Raw genomic sequence first — 18,087 nt, 5'->3', positions numbered from 1 at the left:
AAAGGTTCTCAGTCTCGTTTATCACAGGAGTAATTCAAATCCAAGTCCCTATGAGATTCCATTCCACACCCACAGGTCAGCCAAATGAAAGAGCTGCCAGCATCCAGAGTTGACAAGACTGGGGGGCAGGAGGAGACTTAAAAACTCCGTTTCTGGTTTTATCCTGGGGAAAGTCCGCCTGGGCGTCCCAGAGACATGGCTGGGGTAGGGGGGTGCCGATGGCGTTCTAAAGTAGGGACACTCCAAACGCTCATCAACAGGACGGTGGATACATGAATCCTGCCACACGGGGGAATATTAAACAGCAATGGAAGAGCAGGGCCACCGCCACCCACAGCCACACACGGTCAGCTGACAGCGGCCACAGTGCTGGGGGACGGAAGCATTAGTGTTTAGTGCTAGAAATGGGCACAAATAAAACCTAGTGTTTAAGGATGCGGGTGCAGGTGGGAAAACCAGGGAAGCCAAGGAATGTTCCTTCCAGAAGTTGGGTCGTGGTGACCCGTAGGGTAGGGTTTTTCAGGCTTGTCACTGTCCACCTTTGGCTCGCTCGCTGCAGGGAGCTTCCCCGGGCACTGTGGGGCAATGAGCAGCGTCCCAGGCCCTCCCGCCCAGCCCACGTCACGACAATCAAACATGGCTCCAGATGTTGTCCCAGATCATGAACCCCCCTCCAGAGGGAAGAAGAGGGGTGATTGAGTGGTGACTGAGTCGGTGCCTGAGGCTGGAGTGGTTCTGTGTGACTTCCTGCCCCAGTGGTGGTTATACGGGTGTGTGCACTTTAAAATCCTTGATGAATGGATCGCACGTGTTCTGGGCACTTTTCTGAGGCCTGCTCTACTTTAGCTAATAGACAAAAGCTCTGGGAGGGGTCCCTGAGCGTCAGACAGCAGTATGGGGCCACCGTGTTCTTGACAAGGGGAGGAGGGCTCTGAAGGGAGAAGTTTCAACTGTGAGATGCAGTGGGGAGCAGAGGCTTGCAAAACACCCCGTGGGGGCTGCTCAGAGCCCTGTCTGGGAGCCCTAGGAGCTTCAGTGCACCCTGCCTCCCTGCTCCCCACACCCTTCCCCTCCCTGCAGGGGACAGAACCTTCTCTGGTCTCCTAGAGGAAGCAGAGACTTGGCTAGGCCCTCTTGAAAGTGCCCCTCCCCGGGCCTGGGTCCCGAGGTCCCTGGCGAACTGGGCAGGTAATTGAGAGTAGCCTCAGTCCTGCCCTATGAGAGTAGCCTCAGTCCTGCCCTAGAGTTGGTTTCCTCTAGAAGCAGTGTTCTAATTATTTCCTTCCATTTTGCTTCCCCCCCCCCCCGCCGCTGTAGGGTCCCCAGGAGGCCTGCTAGGCCTGCACAGGAAGGGAAAGTGCAAGGTAAGCCACCAACAGGAAGCACTGATTTATGGGGCCTCCAGCCTTGCCAGGCTCCTAACCTACTTAGTGAGGGTGGCAGGGCCTCACTCCCAGTGGAAAATGTACCTTTGGCGCTGGGCACAGGGACGGCGGACAGGGGCTGGGGAAGGAGGCACCACCACCAGTCCAGCCTCTGCCATGCCCTTGCCTGCCAGTGCCTCAGGTTCCCCTCTCAATCACTGGCACACACTCATTTCTGCTTGTCAGGTTTCCAGGGGGGCCAGATGCAGAGTGGGTGCTCCATGAATGGAGATGATTGAAACGCGCAGTGGGAGCTCTAGGGGAGGTCAGGTTGGAATTCTGCTGTGTGACCCTAAGTCACCTGACCTCCCCAAGTCTGTTTCCCCAACTATCCAATACAGGTACTTGGGAAGGCTTGCATGCTTTACGCCCCGGGGTGGCGCCTGGAACACAGCAAGTGCTCAGTTCACAGGGGCTGAGCCCCTGGACCCTCAAAAGGAGAGCTTTTTAGCTCTCCAAAAAGCTGAAAGTTTAGGCTGTGTTTCTGAGTGCAAATAATCCTGTTTCAAAACTCCATGTCAGAATGGAAGAGTCTGCTCGGTGAGACCTGGCTGCAGAGCACCCCCTGCCTGAGTACCCCAATATTCCATGCAGGGAAAGCACAACTTCACATCCTGTCAGCCTCGCTGCCCCCACCTGCGACCCTAGCAACTCTCAGCCCTCGCCACTCTGGGCCGCTGCTTCTTCTCCAGGAGCACAGAGCCACCGCCTCCTCAAGGAACATCCCGCTCTCCAGAGCATCCCTGAAGAATCGGAGCTTCCCCTCATGACCGGCATCCCTTCCACCCTGGCTACGAGCTTGTGGGTGCAGGAGAGCGTGGCCTGAGACGGAGGAGTTGGGTGGGGGGCTGGGCCCGACTCACGTTGTTCCGTGGTGCGTTGGGCTGCACGGGGTCCTCGGCCGCCAGGGCGATGCTGCTCATGGCGATGACCATGAGGATGCACATTTCAAAGTAGCGCAGGTTCAGAATGTAATGGCACAGGCGGCGAAGGCTGTTGGGGGCAGATGGGAGTGCAGAGGTCCACTCAGACCGCGGGCTCGCAAGCCCTTTCCTTCTGTCGCCCCCTCATGTCATCTAACGCTACCTGAGATCTCTGACTCCCAAAGTCCCACACCCAACCACCTATCAACCTCCTACACCTGGGGCTTTACAAGGAGGCAGGGGGCCCTCAGCTAGGGAAGATATTCCCACGTGCTGTCTCCAAGTTCTTATCACTCCCAAACAACTCTCCCGGAACATCTGACTCCCAGACTGGATTGAAGAAATGTTGTCCCCGATGCTGTAGGAAATGAAAAGATTTTTCATGCATAAAATGTCCGGTGGTCAGACAAAACTGGGGAAACTCTGGGTGATGTAGATTTCTTTAGAAAAAGATGAGCTGAGTGACCGTAGGCAGCTCACTTACCCCCTCTGTGCTCTGGTCTTGAAGTGGCTGCGTAACGGGGCCTCACTCACAAGAACGTGGAAACCAAAGAGTGACTGGGACGGGCTCCAGAAAGTGCGTTACTTAAGTTACGAATCGCAAGCCTTGTCAGAGCCTTCGTTATGTAATGGGATAACGCTTAAGTGCGACACTCTAAGTGGAGCTGTAGTAACCGATATGTCACAGGTTGTAGGAATGGCAGCAGGAAGGGGTGGTTAAGAACAGGGATGTGGGAGTCAGGCTGTCTCTGGGCTCCCCCGCTTGCTTGCTGTGCAGCTTTGGGCAGGTGACTCCACCTCTCTGGGCCTCAGTTTCTTCATCTGCCAAATGGGACTAAGCACAGTACCAATCCCATAGGATTATTAAGAGAATTTTTTTTTTAAATGTGTAAAGCTCTCAGAACCATGCCAGGCACAAAGTAAAGGTCATGTAAGTATTGTGTTTCTCCAGAAAGACAGGTAATGCCAACTAAATAAAAATTAACAAAGTACACTCACAGGGTGAGTCCTGAAGAGGCAGGTTAGGGAAAGCAGTGTCCCCCAACTCCACCCCAACCCTGGTTATTTGACATGATTCTTCTTTGTTGAGAAGTATTTTGAGGGACCAGAGATTCAAGAAAAACCCTTGGGAAGAATGTAACCCTAAAATGATGCTGAGCCACCCTGACCTACACGTGATAAACTTGTTTCCTAAGTAATCCGTCCCCCTTGAGGATGCCCAAGGCAGTGGGCCATGGACCTCAGAGCACACCCAGCCCGAATCCTGGTTGCTCGGCCACGGCTTGTGCCCCGGGCGGCCCTGGCTAAGGGGCGCTTCTCACATCACAGACACCTTGGGTTTGGGTGTTTATGACAATGGTTTTCTAACTGATGGCAGGAGTGGGTCTTTGCCAACAAAACCAGTGCTTTATGACAAATTTCTATCTTATGTGACTCAAGAAAAGGGTGTCATTTAAACATTTGCTCAATGGTCCCTTATGGATTAAGAGTGGTCTTGGAGGTCGCTCGCCCCCATCGTCCCCGTCCGGTTTGCTCTGGCCTGTCTCCCTCTGCCCCAGCTGGGGTCATACTCACGGGTTGGTCGTGGAGAGGATAAACATGGAACTGTAGGGGGGCATGGGCTTGGGGCCGTCTTCCCCGGGGTCATCTTCCTCCTCCTTCTTCTCTTCCTTCTTTTTTGGCAGTGGGTCTGGGTTGGCGTTTTTGTTCACTGTTGGGACAAGAACCAACACAGGGCTCCTGCCACAATTTCCCATAAGCCTCTGGGCTCCTGTTCACTCCCCAGAACAGACGTGAAGCAGGCAACACTGATAAAGTGTATACTGTGTGCCAGGCACCCCGTTATGCTGTTGAATCCTCACATCACCCTATGAGGTCAGTACTTTATGATCCCCATTCTACAGACAAGAAAACTGAGGCACAGAGAAGTGAAGTGACTTGCCTAAGGTCACACAGCTGGGATGCGGCAGAGCTGGGATTTGAATGTGGGCAGCCTGGCCCCAGAGCGCTGACTCTCAACTACTCTACAGCTTTGAGTCTGGTGGGACTCTCACAGGATATAACACAGACCTGCCCCCAGCTTATGATGGTCTTCATACTGTCACTTGGAGGCAGGCAGGGTGAGTCCCAATTACCCTGCCTCTCAGCGGGGGATACTGAGCTCGCCCGCCATTACACTGCAGGGTCTGCCCCTGTTAACGTCCCTCTCCTGCCCAGGGCGAGGAGCCGCCACCCTCCCAGCACAGATTCTGCAGCTTTCCTTCGCTATGTGTCCATGGGCAGGCCAAGCCTCTCTGAGCCTGTTTTTCCATCTGTAAAGTGGGAACAATGACAAGGTCCACGCTGTGGACTGGGCTGTGCTTTTAGAAGACCAATTCACAGAAATCTCTTGCATAGAAGTGACACTAGAGGCACCGGGCTATTATCACCTTAGCACTTCACAAGCTCACTGGGTCGCGTCCAAATCCCTAGTGCTTCTCCAGCCCGCTCTCAGGTAGGGGCATGGAGTGGGGGGCAGGGGCTGCCAGCCCCTCCAGGGCCGAGGCCTGCACCGTGCGACAGGCAGCCATGGCCAGTCCCCACGGTGACGGGCTGTGAGCACGGAACACACACAGATACGAAGTCTGAGTGTGACAGAAAGACTGTCAAATAGCTCAAATGATTTTTAAACTATTGATTACATGTTCAACTGGTAACATTTTGGATATAAATAACATTTTGGGTTAAATATAATTTATTGTTAGTTTATTTTACCCATTTCTTCTTTATTTTTCATTCATTCCTTTCCCTCCTTCCCTGTCTGTCTGTCCCTTCCTCTTTCCTTCCTTCCTCCTTCCTGTCACTCTATCCTGTGACTCGGCTACATGTGTGGCGTGCGGCGCATTTCTTGTGGACAACGCTGCCTCAGAGAACCACCCGCCCTCCCCCAATTTCCATCAGAATACACGGCTCCTCAAATATGGCGACTTCTGGCTCCCCTGTGGGGACCCTGGGTGCGGGAACTGTCACCCACCCTATCCAGCGCGAACAGGCCAGCCACTGTATGCATATTATCTCACTTAACGCTCCCAGCAGGCCTGTGGGGCAGAAACTACATCGATGCCCATTTCCCAGAGGAGGAAACTGGGGCCAGAGAGGTAGGGTCATTGTCCAGGGCTTCCCAGCTGAGCCTCCAGGGACTGAGCCCGGGGACACGGAGTCCCACCTCACCACGGGTTGCGGGGGGTCTCACCTTGGACTACAGTGTGGTTGAGAGGGGGTGGGCAGGCGGGGGGGATGTCCACCGCGGTGTGGTCGGGTTTCCTGGCAGTCTTAGCTGAGTTGGCCTGGGTGCTGCTGGGGTTGGTGACAATAAGGCTGTTCTCTGGGGTCTTGGAGGGGCCGGGGTTGGATGGGTTCCCCGGGTTGTTGGGCATCCGGCGACTGGCGGTGTTCTGGGGGTTGGTGGCCGTGGCGGGTGGGGCCGCCGTGGGGCCGGGGTTGGTGCTGTTCCCCATCTTGGCTGGGCTCTGGGGCAGGCCGGCGTGGCCGAGGCTGTCGTGGGGACTGGCCGACTCCGCGGTGGCCAGCTTGTTGTTCTTCATGTTGTCGATGTCCTCAGCCAGCGGCGGGTCTTGGCGGCCCAGGTCCTGCTGGATCGGCCGGGTGGTTGACAGGTTGGGGCCCGACACGGGGACCCCAGAGCCCTGGGTGTCTCTGCGGAAGGCAGGCCAATGGGAAAGAACCCACAATTGAGTTAGAATAACAGAGTGCGCATGTCTGGATCCTGCCTAACACACCCTCATTCAAGGGTGCAGTTTGGACATCAAGGGGCCGTGTCCCAAAGCTCCCCAAGTGCCCGGCACCGAGACTCTTGGACCCGTGTAGGCGTCGCTGCCGCCTCCCCAGACTTCGGTGTGCTGCTGCTCCTCCCGGAGTGGCTGTCTCCTGGGACACGGGCAGTCAGAGGGGAAAAGCGTTTCCTGCCAGAACCTGCATCCACCCAACCCAAGACCCCCAGACCTGCCTGCCAGTCCCCATCCGCTCCCAGCCAGCACTGGGTACACACACAGTGTTTCCAGGTGTGGTGAAAGCAGGTAGGGGGACACCATCTCTTTTTTTTTTAGAGAAACAATTTAAAAAAATCCTCACTTGAGGATATGTTCATTGATTTTAGAGGTGGGGAGAGAGAGAAACATGGATGTGAGAGAGAAACATTGACTGGTTGCCTCCCGCAGGTGCCCCGACCAGGGATCGAACCCACAACCCTTTGGTGTAGGGGACAAGCTCCAACCAGCTGAGCTGCCGGCCGGGGCAGGAAACCCCATCTCTTTAGGGGTGGGGTTGTCTCGTGGCTTTAAATGCCTGTAGTGTGTACGTATGTCTCTTCCCAATATTCCACTTAGTGGAAGCAGGCAATATACTCTCGGAAACATATTACAAAATAACAAGAAAGTGTTAACAACAGACGCTTCAGCAACACAAACTCCCGAGTGCTGTTCTAAGCATTTGACTCGTAATAAGCCCTTCCTCCTCAGCCCTGAGAGGTACAATTACTAGCACTCTTTTACAGAGGAGAAAAATAGAAGTTCAGAGAGGTTAAGTCTCTTGCCCAAGGCAACAGATCTAGTAAATGAATGAGATAATTTCTCACTCGGCTCCAGATGGGGTGGGCAAAGCATTGGAGGCAGAGGGAAGAGCCAGTGCAAAGGCCCTGAGGTGGGGCTGAGCTGGCTGAGTTTCAGGAGGCTGGTGCAGCTGCAGGTGAGCAGTCAGGGGATGAGACGAGGGCCAGGAAAATGCCTGGCCACTTCCTGTCCAATGATAAATGAATGTCCCCAGTTCTCAAATGAGGATACCGAGGCCCGGAAGTCCCACAGGTCCAGGCCTCCCCTTCAGTCCGTGCCTCCTCCCATCTGCACACTCACCCCTAGCTCAGTAAAGAGCCTCAGGGTGGCTGGGGTCTGGGGCCCATCGGGTGCTCTGCTCCCCTATGCACAGATCCAGGTGCACCCCGCTCCCCAGCCACCTGCCTGAGGGCTTGGCCGCTGAGCAATCTGCTCGCCTCCACTGGCCCTGGCAAAGTCTGTTTCTTGGGGGAAAAAAAAAGGGCCTCTCAGTGATGCCTCTCTCCAGCGGGCTCTGCAGCCTAAGACTTCTCTCTTAGGCTCTTCTTAGTGGAGGCAGGCAATAGTGCAACCTGTGCCCTCCACGTACTTGCCCTCCTCACAGCTCACACTTACTGAGTCCTTGCTGTGGGCCAGATTTTACATATTATCAGCTCATCCAATTCTCAGAATAGCCTTGGGAAGTGGGTAGTATTGTTCTTTCCATCTTACAGGTGAGGACACCAAAGCCCAGAGCCAGGAAGGGTCTTGCCCAACTCCACACAGCCAGCTGGGAGCCCAGACAACACAGCTCCAGCGTCCATCCTGCTAACCCCAACCTGACCCTGCACCTCTCTCACAAAGCAGGTTTTTTAAAATCTTCACCTGAAGTTATGTTTATTGCTAGAGAAAGGAAGGGAGGGGGAGAGAGAAAGAGAGAGGAGAGAGAGGTGAGAGAGATACATCGATTGGTTGCCTCCCATATGCGTCCTGACTGAGGATTGAACCCGAATCCTAGGTACACGCTCTGACCAGGAATTGAACCCTCAAACTTTGGGTGTAAGGGATAATGCTCCAACTAACTGAGCCACCTGGCCAGGGCTTACAAGGCAGTTTGAGCTCTCCTAGAAGGCTTGGCCTGCAGCTGGTGGGTGTGGGGATCCTCGGCACTCACTATAATGGCCAAGAGTGTGGGCCAACCTCCATTCTATCCCAACTCCTCAACTTCTTGAACAATCTTACCAGGCTGGGATCACGACTGCGCCCATTACACAGATGAGGAGACTGAGGCCCAGAGAAGCTGTCATACTAGAAAATGGTTCTGTCAGGCTGTCACCATCACAGACACTCACTCAAGAGACCAGAGAGAGCCAAGAGACCTAGTAGCATTGAGGTTGCACCCATTCATTCAGTGCCCAGTGAGATGCAGTTGCAGGAGCCGAAGGCCCTGGACAGCACAGGCCCTGTTTCCCAGGCCCAACCTGGAAGGCTAAACGTATCCTACACTTAAAAATAAAAAATGCCGGCCTCCCACCAGCTCAGCCACCAGCACCGTCGTCCTCGTTTTGTTTTTGTATTTTAACTTGCAAAAGGCCATGGTGGTGGTTAGTGAGCGGAACACAGACCAGGTGTTTTATTTTCGAACTTGTCTTTCTGAGGCCGCACAGGAAGAGGGGCAAGCCCAGGAGAATTTCTCACTTCTCCAGCACGTGAGCAGTCACAAGTTGATGCCTGGTTGAAGTCTCATCAGTGCCACTTGGCAGCTATGGACCCTCTGGGGCTGGAATGTCCTCTCTGAGCCCAGGCCCCTCATCTTTGAATTGGGGATAATGGCAGGAAAGCCTTCCCTGGAACCTGGAGATGAGAGTGAAGACCCTGGGGCTGATTTGTGCCGTAACCACGGGTGAGTAGCGTGTTTCTCACCCCTAACACGGGCACAGGAAACTCACAGAGTCAGTGAGGAACGCACGTGTGAGTGAGCTGAGTGCCGGGGGTTACTCCCAGGCCTGGGCATACGAGGGAATCTGCCCTGATGGCTTCAGAACCTGCTTGCGACACGCAACCCTCTGTTCTGTCCAATTTCTCCGTTTTGAACCAGGAATGTCTGTCCTGTGCCTGCCTGAACATATTTTGGAAGCAGAACACTTGTTTCCTAGTTTCCAGGTTCACAGATGGAGGGAACATTTGACACTTTTCGGGATATCGGGATGGGGAGAATGTATTTTACACATGGGATGGATGTGAGGCTGGACGCAGTGGGCTGAATGGCGGCCCCTCAAACAATCACGTCCATCTGGAACCCGTGAGTGTGACCTTACTGGGAAAAAGGGTCTTCACAGATGGAATTAAGTTAGGATCACGAGATGAGCTCGCTTGCAGATTGGGGGGGGGGGTGCTAAATCCAATGACAAGTGTCCTGAGAGGCGAGAGGAGCGTGGAGACAGAGAGCAGAAGGCCCCGAGAAGACAGGCGGGGACTGGAGTGCCGAGTCTCTCAGCTAAGGGACGCGGAATGGCAGGTGTTGCCGGCGCGCCAGGAAATGAGCACTGCGCCAGGACAGTGAGTGGGTGTCAGCTCACGGTGCGGATTAAATGGATCCACTTGGATCCGCAAATGGGCTCCTAACTCTAACCCATTGCTGGTGCTTTGTAAACGTTGTCCATCATGTGACGATCTGGCTGGGAATATTCCCTCATTTCTATATGTTTAAAAATAGATACCCCTATTAAAAAGCAGGCCGAGTGTTATCCTTTCAAAGAGAATCTGAGCCCTGTGGCCACCATCCAGAGAGGCTGGACTAACACACAGCTGAACAAGAGCCCACAGCCTCACGTGTGGTACCAGGAGCCCCTTGTTTGGACGGAAGAGGGGCCTGCGGGCCTTTGCTTTGTCTCGTTTCCGCTTCCTCCGTTGGCTCTGTGCTCCACGGAGTTTTAACAAGCTCAGCCGGCAGCGGCCTAATATCAATCTCCCCGAGGTTTTATTTCCAAATGTTTCCAAGGAGAACCTAAAAGGGGCAGAAGGCTCTGAAGTCAGGCCCCTTCCCCCTTCCCTCTTGGGGGTTTGCCATCATCTGCCCCGAATAGGCAGCTGGTTGCATAATGCCTGTCCTGCACCACATTCCTCTGCCAGCTGATCACGTCAGCATCCCTCTGCCAAGGGCCGCGGGCAGCCTGCCCGGGGTGTGCTCAGGTCCCTGGTCCCAGAGGGGGTCTGGCTTCCTCACGTCCCCACTGTTCTATTGACCTGCATGCATTTACTTATTTGATCCCCACGACAACCACCACTGGAGGTGGTGTTAGGGTCAGGCCCATTTTAGAGATGAGGAAACTGAGGCTCAGAGAGGCCAAGGCATTTGCCCAGCACTACCCAGCTGGTAAGGAGCTGAGCTGGACTCTGGGCCTAGAGGTTTTAAGGTACGATGCCACCCAGTATAGAAAATGGGGGTGATGGGTAATTTGGGGTGCATAGAATGGGGTTGCTAAAGGAACTGGCGAAGGGACTGGCTAAGGCCCTGTGGGGGTGCTGTAAGATTCTGCATGTTAAAGGATGAAGTGCCCCCTACTTCCCCATGCAGGACAAACTCTGAGGCTCAGAAGCCCAGTAACTTGCTTCTCGCTCCTTTTGGGCAGTGGGAGTGGTGAGAGCAGGTGGGGCTGAGATGCAAAGAGCCGAGATATTAATTCTGGGGGTGGGAGGTGTCAGGTCTTGGCAGAGCCCCTGAGCTCGGTCAGCCTAGCAGAGTCCCCCCATTGCCTGGCTGCTGTGGGGGTGGGGTGGGTGGTGGACACTGTTACCCAGGTTTTTCTTGGGAGTCAGGGAAAGCTCCATCCTCACTCTGGTTACCCTGAGGTGCCACTGGTGTGGGGGACCTGAGTGAGGACACCAGCTGAGTGATATGAAACAGAACATGCTTCCACTCACTGTTGATGAGGCGAGCCAGTGAGAGCTTTAGGGGAGGGGCACCTGGAGCTGGGGCACCTGGAGAGGAAGTGAAGTACAAGTGGGGGGAAGCAGAGGGAGCAGAAAGAAAACAGTCACATATGTTATCCACACTCTGGAGAATGAAAAGCACAGCGCGCATCTGGGAAAAGGCCTGAGGGATGGCGAGGGGAAGGGTGCAGGAGGCACAGCTCTGGGGAGGGCCACAGGCTTCGCTGCCACACGAACCCCAAACGTCTTTCACCGTATTATATTCTCCAGTAAAGTTTTAACTTTGTCATTCCTATTTTCCGTAAAGCAGATGAATGGCTCAATCTTGATTCCCCCCCCCCCAAAAGTACGTGAATCTTCATGAAGTTTTTTCCCAAAGAGCATTAGAACCTTTTAATCAGCCAAACGAATAGCGCTGCTGCTGGCCAGGTCACCTGACACGTTTACCAATGAGGGAGAGGGCAGGGCCCTTCCGGTTCGGGACAGGAGCCCGGCCGGCTGGGCATCTGTGTGTGGAAGCGGGGAGGCGCTGCCTTCCTCTGGACCAGGGTGGGGAACGGGCAGCTGTGGGATTCCAGGAAGCTGGGTCATCACACTTCTGCGGGTAGCTGGCTGCCCTTAGGGAAGCCCCTTTTCCTCTCTGGGCCTCAGTGTCCCCGTCTGTAAAAAGGAGTTGAGTGAACAATCTAAAGACTACAGATCTACAGTTATTTTTAATGTCTGTTAGTCTTAATAACAACAGTAATACCTAACATTTATTCATTGTGTACTACTCCTCCTAAAAACAGTTAACATCTATTGAGTGCTTAATAATAACAATATTCATACTGATAACAGTGAACATTACTGGACACTCACTGTAAGCCGGGTGCAATTTAACGCATTTCCGTGTACTAACTCATTTGAACCTTATGCTTACCCACAGAGGTAGGTACTGTACTTATGCCCACTTTGCAGATGAGGAGACAGAGGCCCTGAGAGGGGAGGTGACGTACTGCAAGTCACACAGCCAGGAAGTGATGAGGCAGGAGAGTGACCTCCGGCTCCAGAGTCCTGGCCTTGCGCCATCAGGCTGCAGTGTCACTCTGTCCTTGTCATTTTGCCTCCTTCCACAATGGGAGCAGATACGATACCAAGGATGAGAGTTACAGCAACATTATTAGTAGTGAAAATGATAGCCACAGTGATGCATGGGTCCTTAATTATGCAGCCCCGTGCTAAGTACTTTATTCCATCTAAAATTACTTCAATGGCCTCCCCTGGCCCCAAGAGGACTCCAGGCCCTGCTGACCGACCCATCACTGCCCCTTCGATTTCTTTGTCTCTCCTTGCTCCCCACACTGCAAACTGGCCTCCTCTGGTCCTCCACACACGCTGTTCTTAGAACACTTTACTTCCTTCTCCAGTCTTTCTTTTCAGAAGCCCGTCCCCTGCAAGCCCAGTACCTGCTATTACTTGACTGGATCCACAGCCCCGGCTTAGACTGTAGTAGGCACTTAGTAAACATTGAAGAAATGAAGGAATAAGCCCGTGAGAGAACACCCTACGGCAGGAGTGCCCCGGAACAGTGGTTTTCAGGGGGCTGTTGTGGAGATGTAACGGTATCGAAACTGCGGAGGCAGGCACTGTGGGTATTTGGGAACTGGGAAGCTGGCCCGCTGACATCTCAACATACGCAGGGCAGTCCCACCTGGGGAAGGACCAGCCTCTCTCCTTCAGAGCGTTCGCACGTCCCTCACACAGGTGAAAGATCTGCCCGCAGTGATCTGTGCCCTTAGCCTTAACCTAACTGATTTCTGTATGAGCAGAAAGAGTTTTGCGTGATTTAAACATACATCACATTTTCCCTGAGTACAGCTATTGGATCCATAAGGAAGACTAGACTCTATTTCATAAGGAACTTCACCTTGAGACAGCCAATCATCGCGGACGCTGGCCCTGAGGCCCCCACTTTGGAACACTGACACATTGATGGCAATGCTCTTGTGTCACGTCAGTCGTCTGTGTAAGCCCAAGTCACCTGGCTTTTGTGCCTGTAGCACTCCTGGGGACTTGCGCAGCTGCCTGCCTCAGAATCACATCACTCTGCCTTCTACAAAGTCTCATTATGTAAAGAATGGTGGCCGAACCAGCACAGCCTCATCTGGGAGCTCTTTAGAAATGCAGGCTTCCTCCTTGCACTTGAAACGTACAGAATGAGGATCTGTGTTTTAGCAAGACCCCCGGGGACCAGGCACACACCTGATTTTGAGATGCACTGGCCTGTTGTGCATGTCATGTAACAGAACCACTCTGACACAACTTAAAAAAATCAACAGGACGCCATAGTGATGATTGAAAGAAGACTAACAGGACGTTACTTAATAAAAACCATTGTCTGTTTCAACTCCTAAGTTGCTGGGCTGCTAGGTGTAGAATCTCTATTGGACCCTCTAAGGAGTGTAACAAAGCGTTGTTATGGAAACGAGGTTGCTGCTTCTGCCTGGGAAGTGCTGGCCGGAAGATGCCTCCAAAATCCTCAGTCCTGCTCTGCCTTCAGTAATGAGGGCCGGGGTGGCTTTTCCAATTGCCCAGAAAGAGCGCCAGGCAAAAGGATGGTTGGCTCAATAACAGCTAAAAATGATCTCCGGGGACCAAGCACTTGTGTGTCTGAGGCACATTCAAGCTCTTTGCATATATTACCTCATTTAGTTGTGGCAACGCCTCACTATGCCATTTTGGACCCCACCAGGTCATTTCACAGACCACGAACATTGAGGCCCAGGGTTGGGAAGTCACTTGCCCAAGGTCGGGCAGCAAGAACATGGAAGGGCTGTATAACTCTGGGGGTGTTTTTGTGGCATTTCCTTGAGATGCAGGAGGGCATGAGGACCTGCCTGCAGCCTCCAGTGTCGGAGGCCTGGGTGCAAGGCCACTGAGATGTGTGACCTTTGGCAAGTCGCTCCCCCTCTCAGTTTCCCTATCTGTGAACTGGGGGGAGGGCAATGGGGTCAGTCTCAGGGGGTGCTGAGAAGACTGGGGTGCTCAGGAGAGGGCTAGGTATACAGCAGGCACCACCTGGACTGTTAACATTACTACTGTTGTCACTGCCCAGATTTGGGGTGGGTGGCCTCCATTCACTGCCTCCACTTACTTCCTCCTCCGGTGCCTGCGCTCCTTGTCTTCCCTCCGCGTGTCCATGTCATATGTGGCTGGAGCGCCATGCCGGTGCCGCCGCCTCCGCTCGCCGCCATTAGGACCCTCGCCCTCGCCCTCACCGCCCCGGGCTGGCCGGCTGCCCTCACGGTGCCGGGATCTCCGCTCGGCCTTGTCCTCTGGGGCCTCCTCGCCTGGCCTTCGATGGGCCCGGTGCCTGCGGGGCTCCCCATCAGCTCCGGTGCGTGGGGACCCGCTGCGGCTCTCCCGACTGCCCCCCGGCCGGTGCGTGTGCCTCCGGTGGGGATCCCCAGCCTTGGCCCGCTCGGCCTCACCCTCCCAGAACCCCGGTGGCTCCAGGCCGCCCTCCCGGGCGTGGTGCTCTGACTCTCGACCATAAGGCCCCTCCCGGCTCAGCTCAGCCTCCTGGCTGCCCGCCCAGGGCCGCCGTGCGTCCAGGCCTGCGGAACCACTGGGGTCCCGGGCTCGGTCGTGGTAGCGGGCCTGTTTCCGAAGGAAGTCCTCGGCCCGCTGGTGGCCCAGGCGCTGGTCTACCGTGGGCTCTGCCGCCCGGCTCTTGTTGGTGTTGTTGTTGCGGTTCTCCTGGGGATCGACCACCAGTGGCCGGTCTAGGTGGGTCTTCATGTCAGGCCGCAGGTGCCGGGCATAGGTGGCTTTCCAGCGCTCATCGGGGTCCAACTCGTTGTATAGGGCCTCCCGGCTGGCCAGAAGGTTCTGTTTGCGCATCTCGCTGGTCCGCTGCTCCCACACGGACTTGGCTGGCTTCTGGTTCTTCTGCTGCTCCTTCCTGCAAGGGAAGGCTCACGGGTTAGAGCACTGTGGGGCACTGCACCTGAGTGGAACAGTTGGGCTTGTGGGCGTCTCCATGAGGGTGGGGGTCTGTTCAGGGGGGCATCCTGGCCTAGGTGGGAATCTTGGCCCAAGGAGATGTCTCAACCTATGTGGAAAATTCAACCTAGCTGGACATTTCAGTCTTACAGGTGTCTTGACCCAGGTGGGCATCTTGGTCCAGATACACAATGTATATCTCTACCTAGCTGGGCATTTAGGTTGATGGGGTCTCAGCCCAGGTGGGTGTCCCCACTGTCCTCTTTATGTTGTAGCACCTGAGCCCCTGGAGGCACGCAGTCTTGATGTCCAAAATATTTTAACCTCTGAGACAGCTGATTGTGCAGGCCACTAGCCTGGAGCAGGCTGGGGAGGCCCCTGCGCTGCCTGCAGGACCCTTCAGTTCTGGGTCACAGGAAGCGTAAGGTCCCAGGAGAGCCCGAGTGGGCACGTGGGAGTCGATAGGCAGTGCTTCTGTATGCACTGGGGTAAAGCAGCCAGTGGGGCCCTGCTGGAAGTGTGGGGAGGCCGCGTCCCGCCTGGGGCACCAAGTTTTTCAGGGGTTCTATGAGCATTGATAGTTTTATACAGACCTTGACCTTCCACAGGCCGCTTGAGTATGAACCTTCCTGGGCATCCCTTTCCCACCCACCTCCTCCCACTTTGGGAAAGCAAGTCTCCTCCCCATCGTCCCATGGTGCACTGCCCCAGTGTGCAGGATCCCCAGGACACCCCGCAAAGGCACGATGAAGAATACTGGTGTCAACAAACTTCCCTTTCATTAGGATGCCTTAATCCTCACCACTTCAGATCCATTGGCAAACTGCATACACTTCATCTGTCCAGAATTCAGGTGTGTCCCTCACCTTCTCGGCCCCCAGTCCGGTCCAGCCCCCACCATCCCTTTTGCGTGACCAGTGCAGTCATCAACCTGGTTTCCTGGTTCCTGCCCACACTCCCAGTCTGCTCCCCTGACAGCCACCAGAGGGCACCTGAGAGCACCTGAGTCAGGTCCTGTCCCTCTGCTCAAGAACCTTCTATGGCTCCCACCTGACTCAGAGCAAAAGTTTAAGTCCTCCCCATGGTTCACAAGGTCCTGCATGATCTGCCCCTGTCACCTCTTTGCCCTTATCTCCTCCCACTCACTCCCCTTGCTCACTGTACTCCAGTCACTCTGGCTTCCTAAACACACAGGGCATGTTCCTGCCTCAGGGCCTTTGTATACGCTGCCCCCACGGCCTGGATGCTCTTCCTTCAGGTCCTCCCACGCCTCCTCCTTCCTTCAGGCCTTGTCGCCTTCTCAGTGAGGCCTTTTCTGACAACTATACTTGAAAACCACAATTGTCTTTATCCCTAGCACTCACTATACTTGTATCCTCAGCAGTTAGAACTGCCTGGCACATAGTAGGTGCTCATTAACTATTTATTGTGTAAACATGAGCGGGAGGGCATAAGCACCTCTTCCTAAAGCTCAGCACTGTCAGGGACTGCTTCCTGCCCCCAACTCCTTGACTGGGAGAATGTAGAGGCTGCAGAGCCAGGAGGGCAAGCCAGAGCTGGGGCACTTACACAGCTATGGACATGTTGGCTGCGGACAGAGGACTCACTTCTGCCACCTCCTTGGCTTTCTGGAGGGCGAGTTTCTGGTTAGCTGCCTCTTCTTCTTCTTGTTCATCCTAAAAGGCATGTGAGATCCCTGTTTACAAAACACGAATTGGGCCTCCAGGCCTCACCACTAACCCTTCTGCTAACCCCAGGGGGACCTTTGGAAATATTTATAAATAGGTTTGGCCTTGGTTTTGACCAATCAGAGAGCCAAGGCCCACCGTTCAGAACAGACACCCAATGCCCATTAAATGCACTACTATCCCCTGTATGGACAGGCTAGATTCCCAGCTCATTATTAACCCTGCGTTAGCACAGCCAGAAGAAAAAAAAGAAAACAAGATTCCCTTCCCTTTCTACAGTGGAGATTTTTCTGCACCCTGTTTCAACAAGCTGAAAATTAATGCAAAGATTTTCCTCTCATTCTACTTTCCAGGCCATTTAAACTCTCTGAACCAAGACTGAAAAAAAAAACCAACAACCCCCAAAGCACTGACTAGTCCCCATGTGCAGAAAAATCTGGCGTCCCACGGCCCGTCCCATGCACTGCCGACAGCCTCCAGGAAGAAACCGGGAGAGGAACTCATTCTCAGCCGGTGAGGTTCAGAAAGGAGGAGGGGAAGATGTTTTAAAAATACATACAGAAAAAGATGTTTGGGGGCCTTAAATCCTTCTTCAGCCTTCATGCAGGGCCTCATTTGTACAACAGAAAAGCCAACAAAGAAAAAGCAAAGAAAAAGCAACGAGAAAGAAAAGGCCAGAGATGAACCCACCAATAAGAAAAGTAATGTGGCCACAGGGCCCTCGCCCCCTGTGCTGAGATCGCTGGGGCAAGAGGCAATCTTACCAGCTCGGAAAGGGTCAGATCAGGACACTGTCTGTCAGGGACAACACAGCGGTGGGACCTAGCCAGACCCCTGGCTCTCACAAGGCCTCCCTTACTCTACATGCAGCATTTCTCGGAGCTGGGCCCCTGGACCACCCTACCTCAAAAACACTGCCAATACAGATTTCTGGCCCCCCCTCCCCCAAGCACCTGGGCTGGGACCTAGAACCTGCGTTTTTAACAACCTTCCAGGTGAATATGAAACATGCTTAAGTTTAAGCACCAGTGCACGTGGTTATGTGCAAATTCTAGACCCACTTGGATTCAAATGCCAATTCCACCATTTACTGCAGTGTGACCTTCAGCAAGTCACTTAACCTCTCTGTACCTCACAGCCCTCATCTAAAAATTCAGCTTTCTGACTTTCTCTACTTCACCTTTTTCCTTGGCACCTATCAGCATCTGACAAATTTATTTCTTGTCTGTCACTCACGCTCAAATATCAGCCCCACGAGGGCAGGGACTTCTGCCTGTTTTGTTTATGGCTGTGTCCCTAGACCAGACCTTGCTCACAGTAGGTGCTCAATAAATGTTTTTGAATAAATGACAAAAGTGGTAAAATGGAGCTCTGAGAAGGTGCCTCCTGGGATTTCTGTGAGGATGAAATTACCTAAAAACTTATCCGGGGCTTGTGGGCTACCTGCCACACAGTAAATGCCTAAGATATGCTTATGGAATAAATGGAGGAAAGAACATGGGTCTGGAGAATGTCCGCACCTCACAGGTAATGAGCTTGCCTTTCTCCC

At 54.0% G+C, this 18,087-nt stretch overlaps 1 protein-coding gene across 2 annotated transcripts in view; it reads right to left on the bottom strand.

Annotated features, from left to right (window-relative positions):
- Window positions 1-18,087, bottom strand: part of CACNA1A (calcium voltage-gated channel subunit alpha1 A) — a 201,253-nt gene that overhangs the window by 54,766 nt on the left and 128,400 nt on the right. For both annotated transcript variants that reach the window (XM_053911664.2, XM_053911665.2), the window contains exons 19-23: window positions 16,420-16,526; window positions 14,000-14,809; window positions 5,580-6,043; window positions 3,923-4,058; window positions 2,288-2,417 (exon numbers count right to left, since the gene is read on the bottom strand). In XM_053911664.2, coding sequence (XP_053767639.1) covers window positions 2,288-2,417; window positions 3,923-4,058; window positions 5,580-6,043; window positions 14,000-14,809; window positions 16,420-16,526 — 1,647 coding nt within the window. The remainder of the gene's footprint in view (window positions 1-2,287; window positions 2,418-3,922; window positions 4,059-5,579; window positions 6,044-13,999; window positions 14,810-16,419; window positions 16,527-18,087) is intronic.

Source organism: Desmodus rotundus, chromosome 9 (assembly GCF_022682495.2).
Source record: "Desmodus rotundus isolate HL8 chromosome 9, HLdesRot8A.1, whole genome shotgun sequence".
Lineage (NCBI taxonomy): Eukaryota > Metazoa > Chordata > Mammalia > Chiroptera > Phyllostomidae > Desmodus > Desmodus rotundus.
Note: the sequence above shows the minus strand (reverse complement) of the source record. Positions and strands in the feature narration are given on the sequence as shown.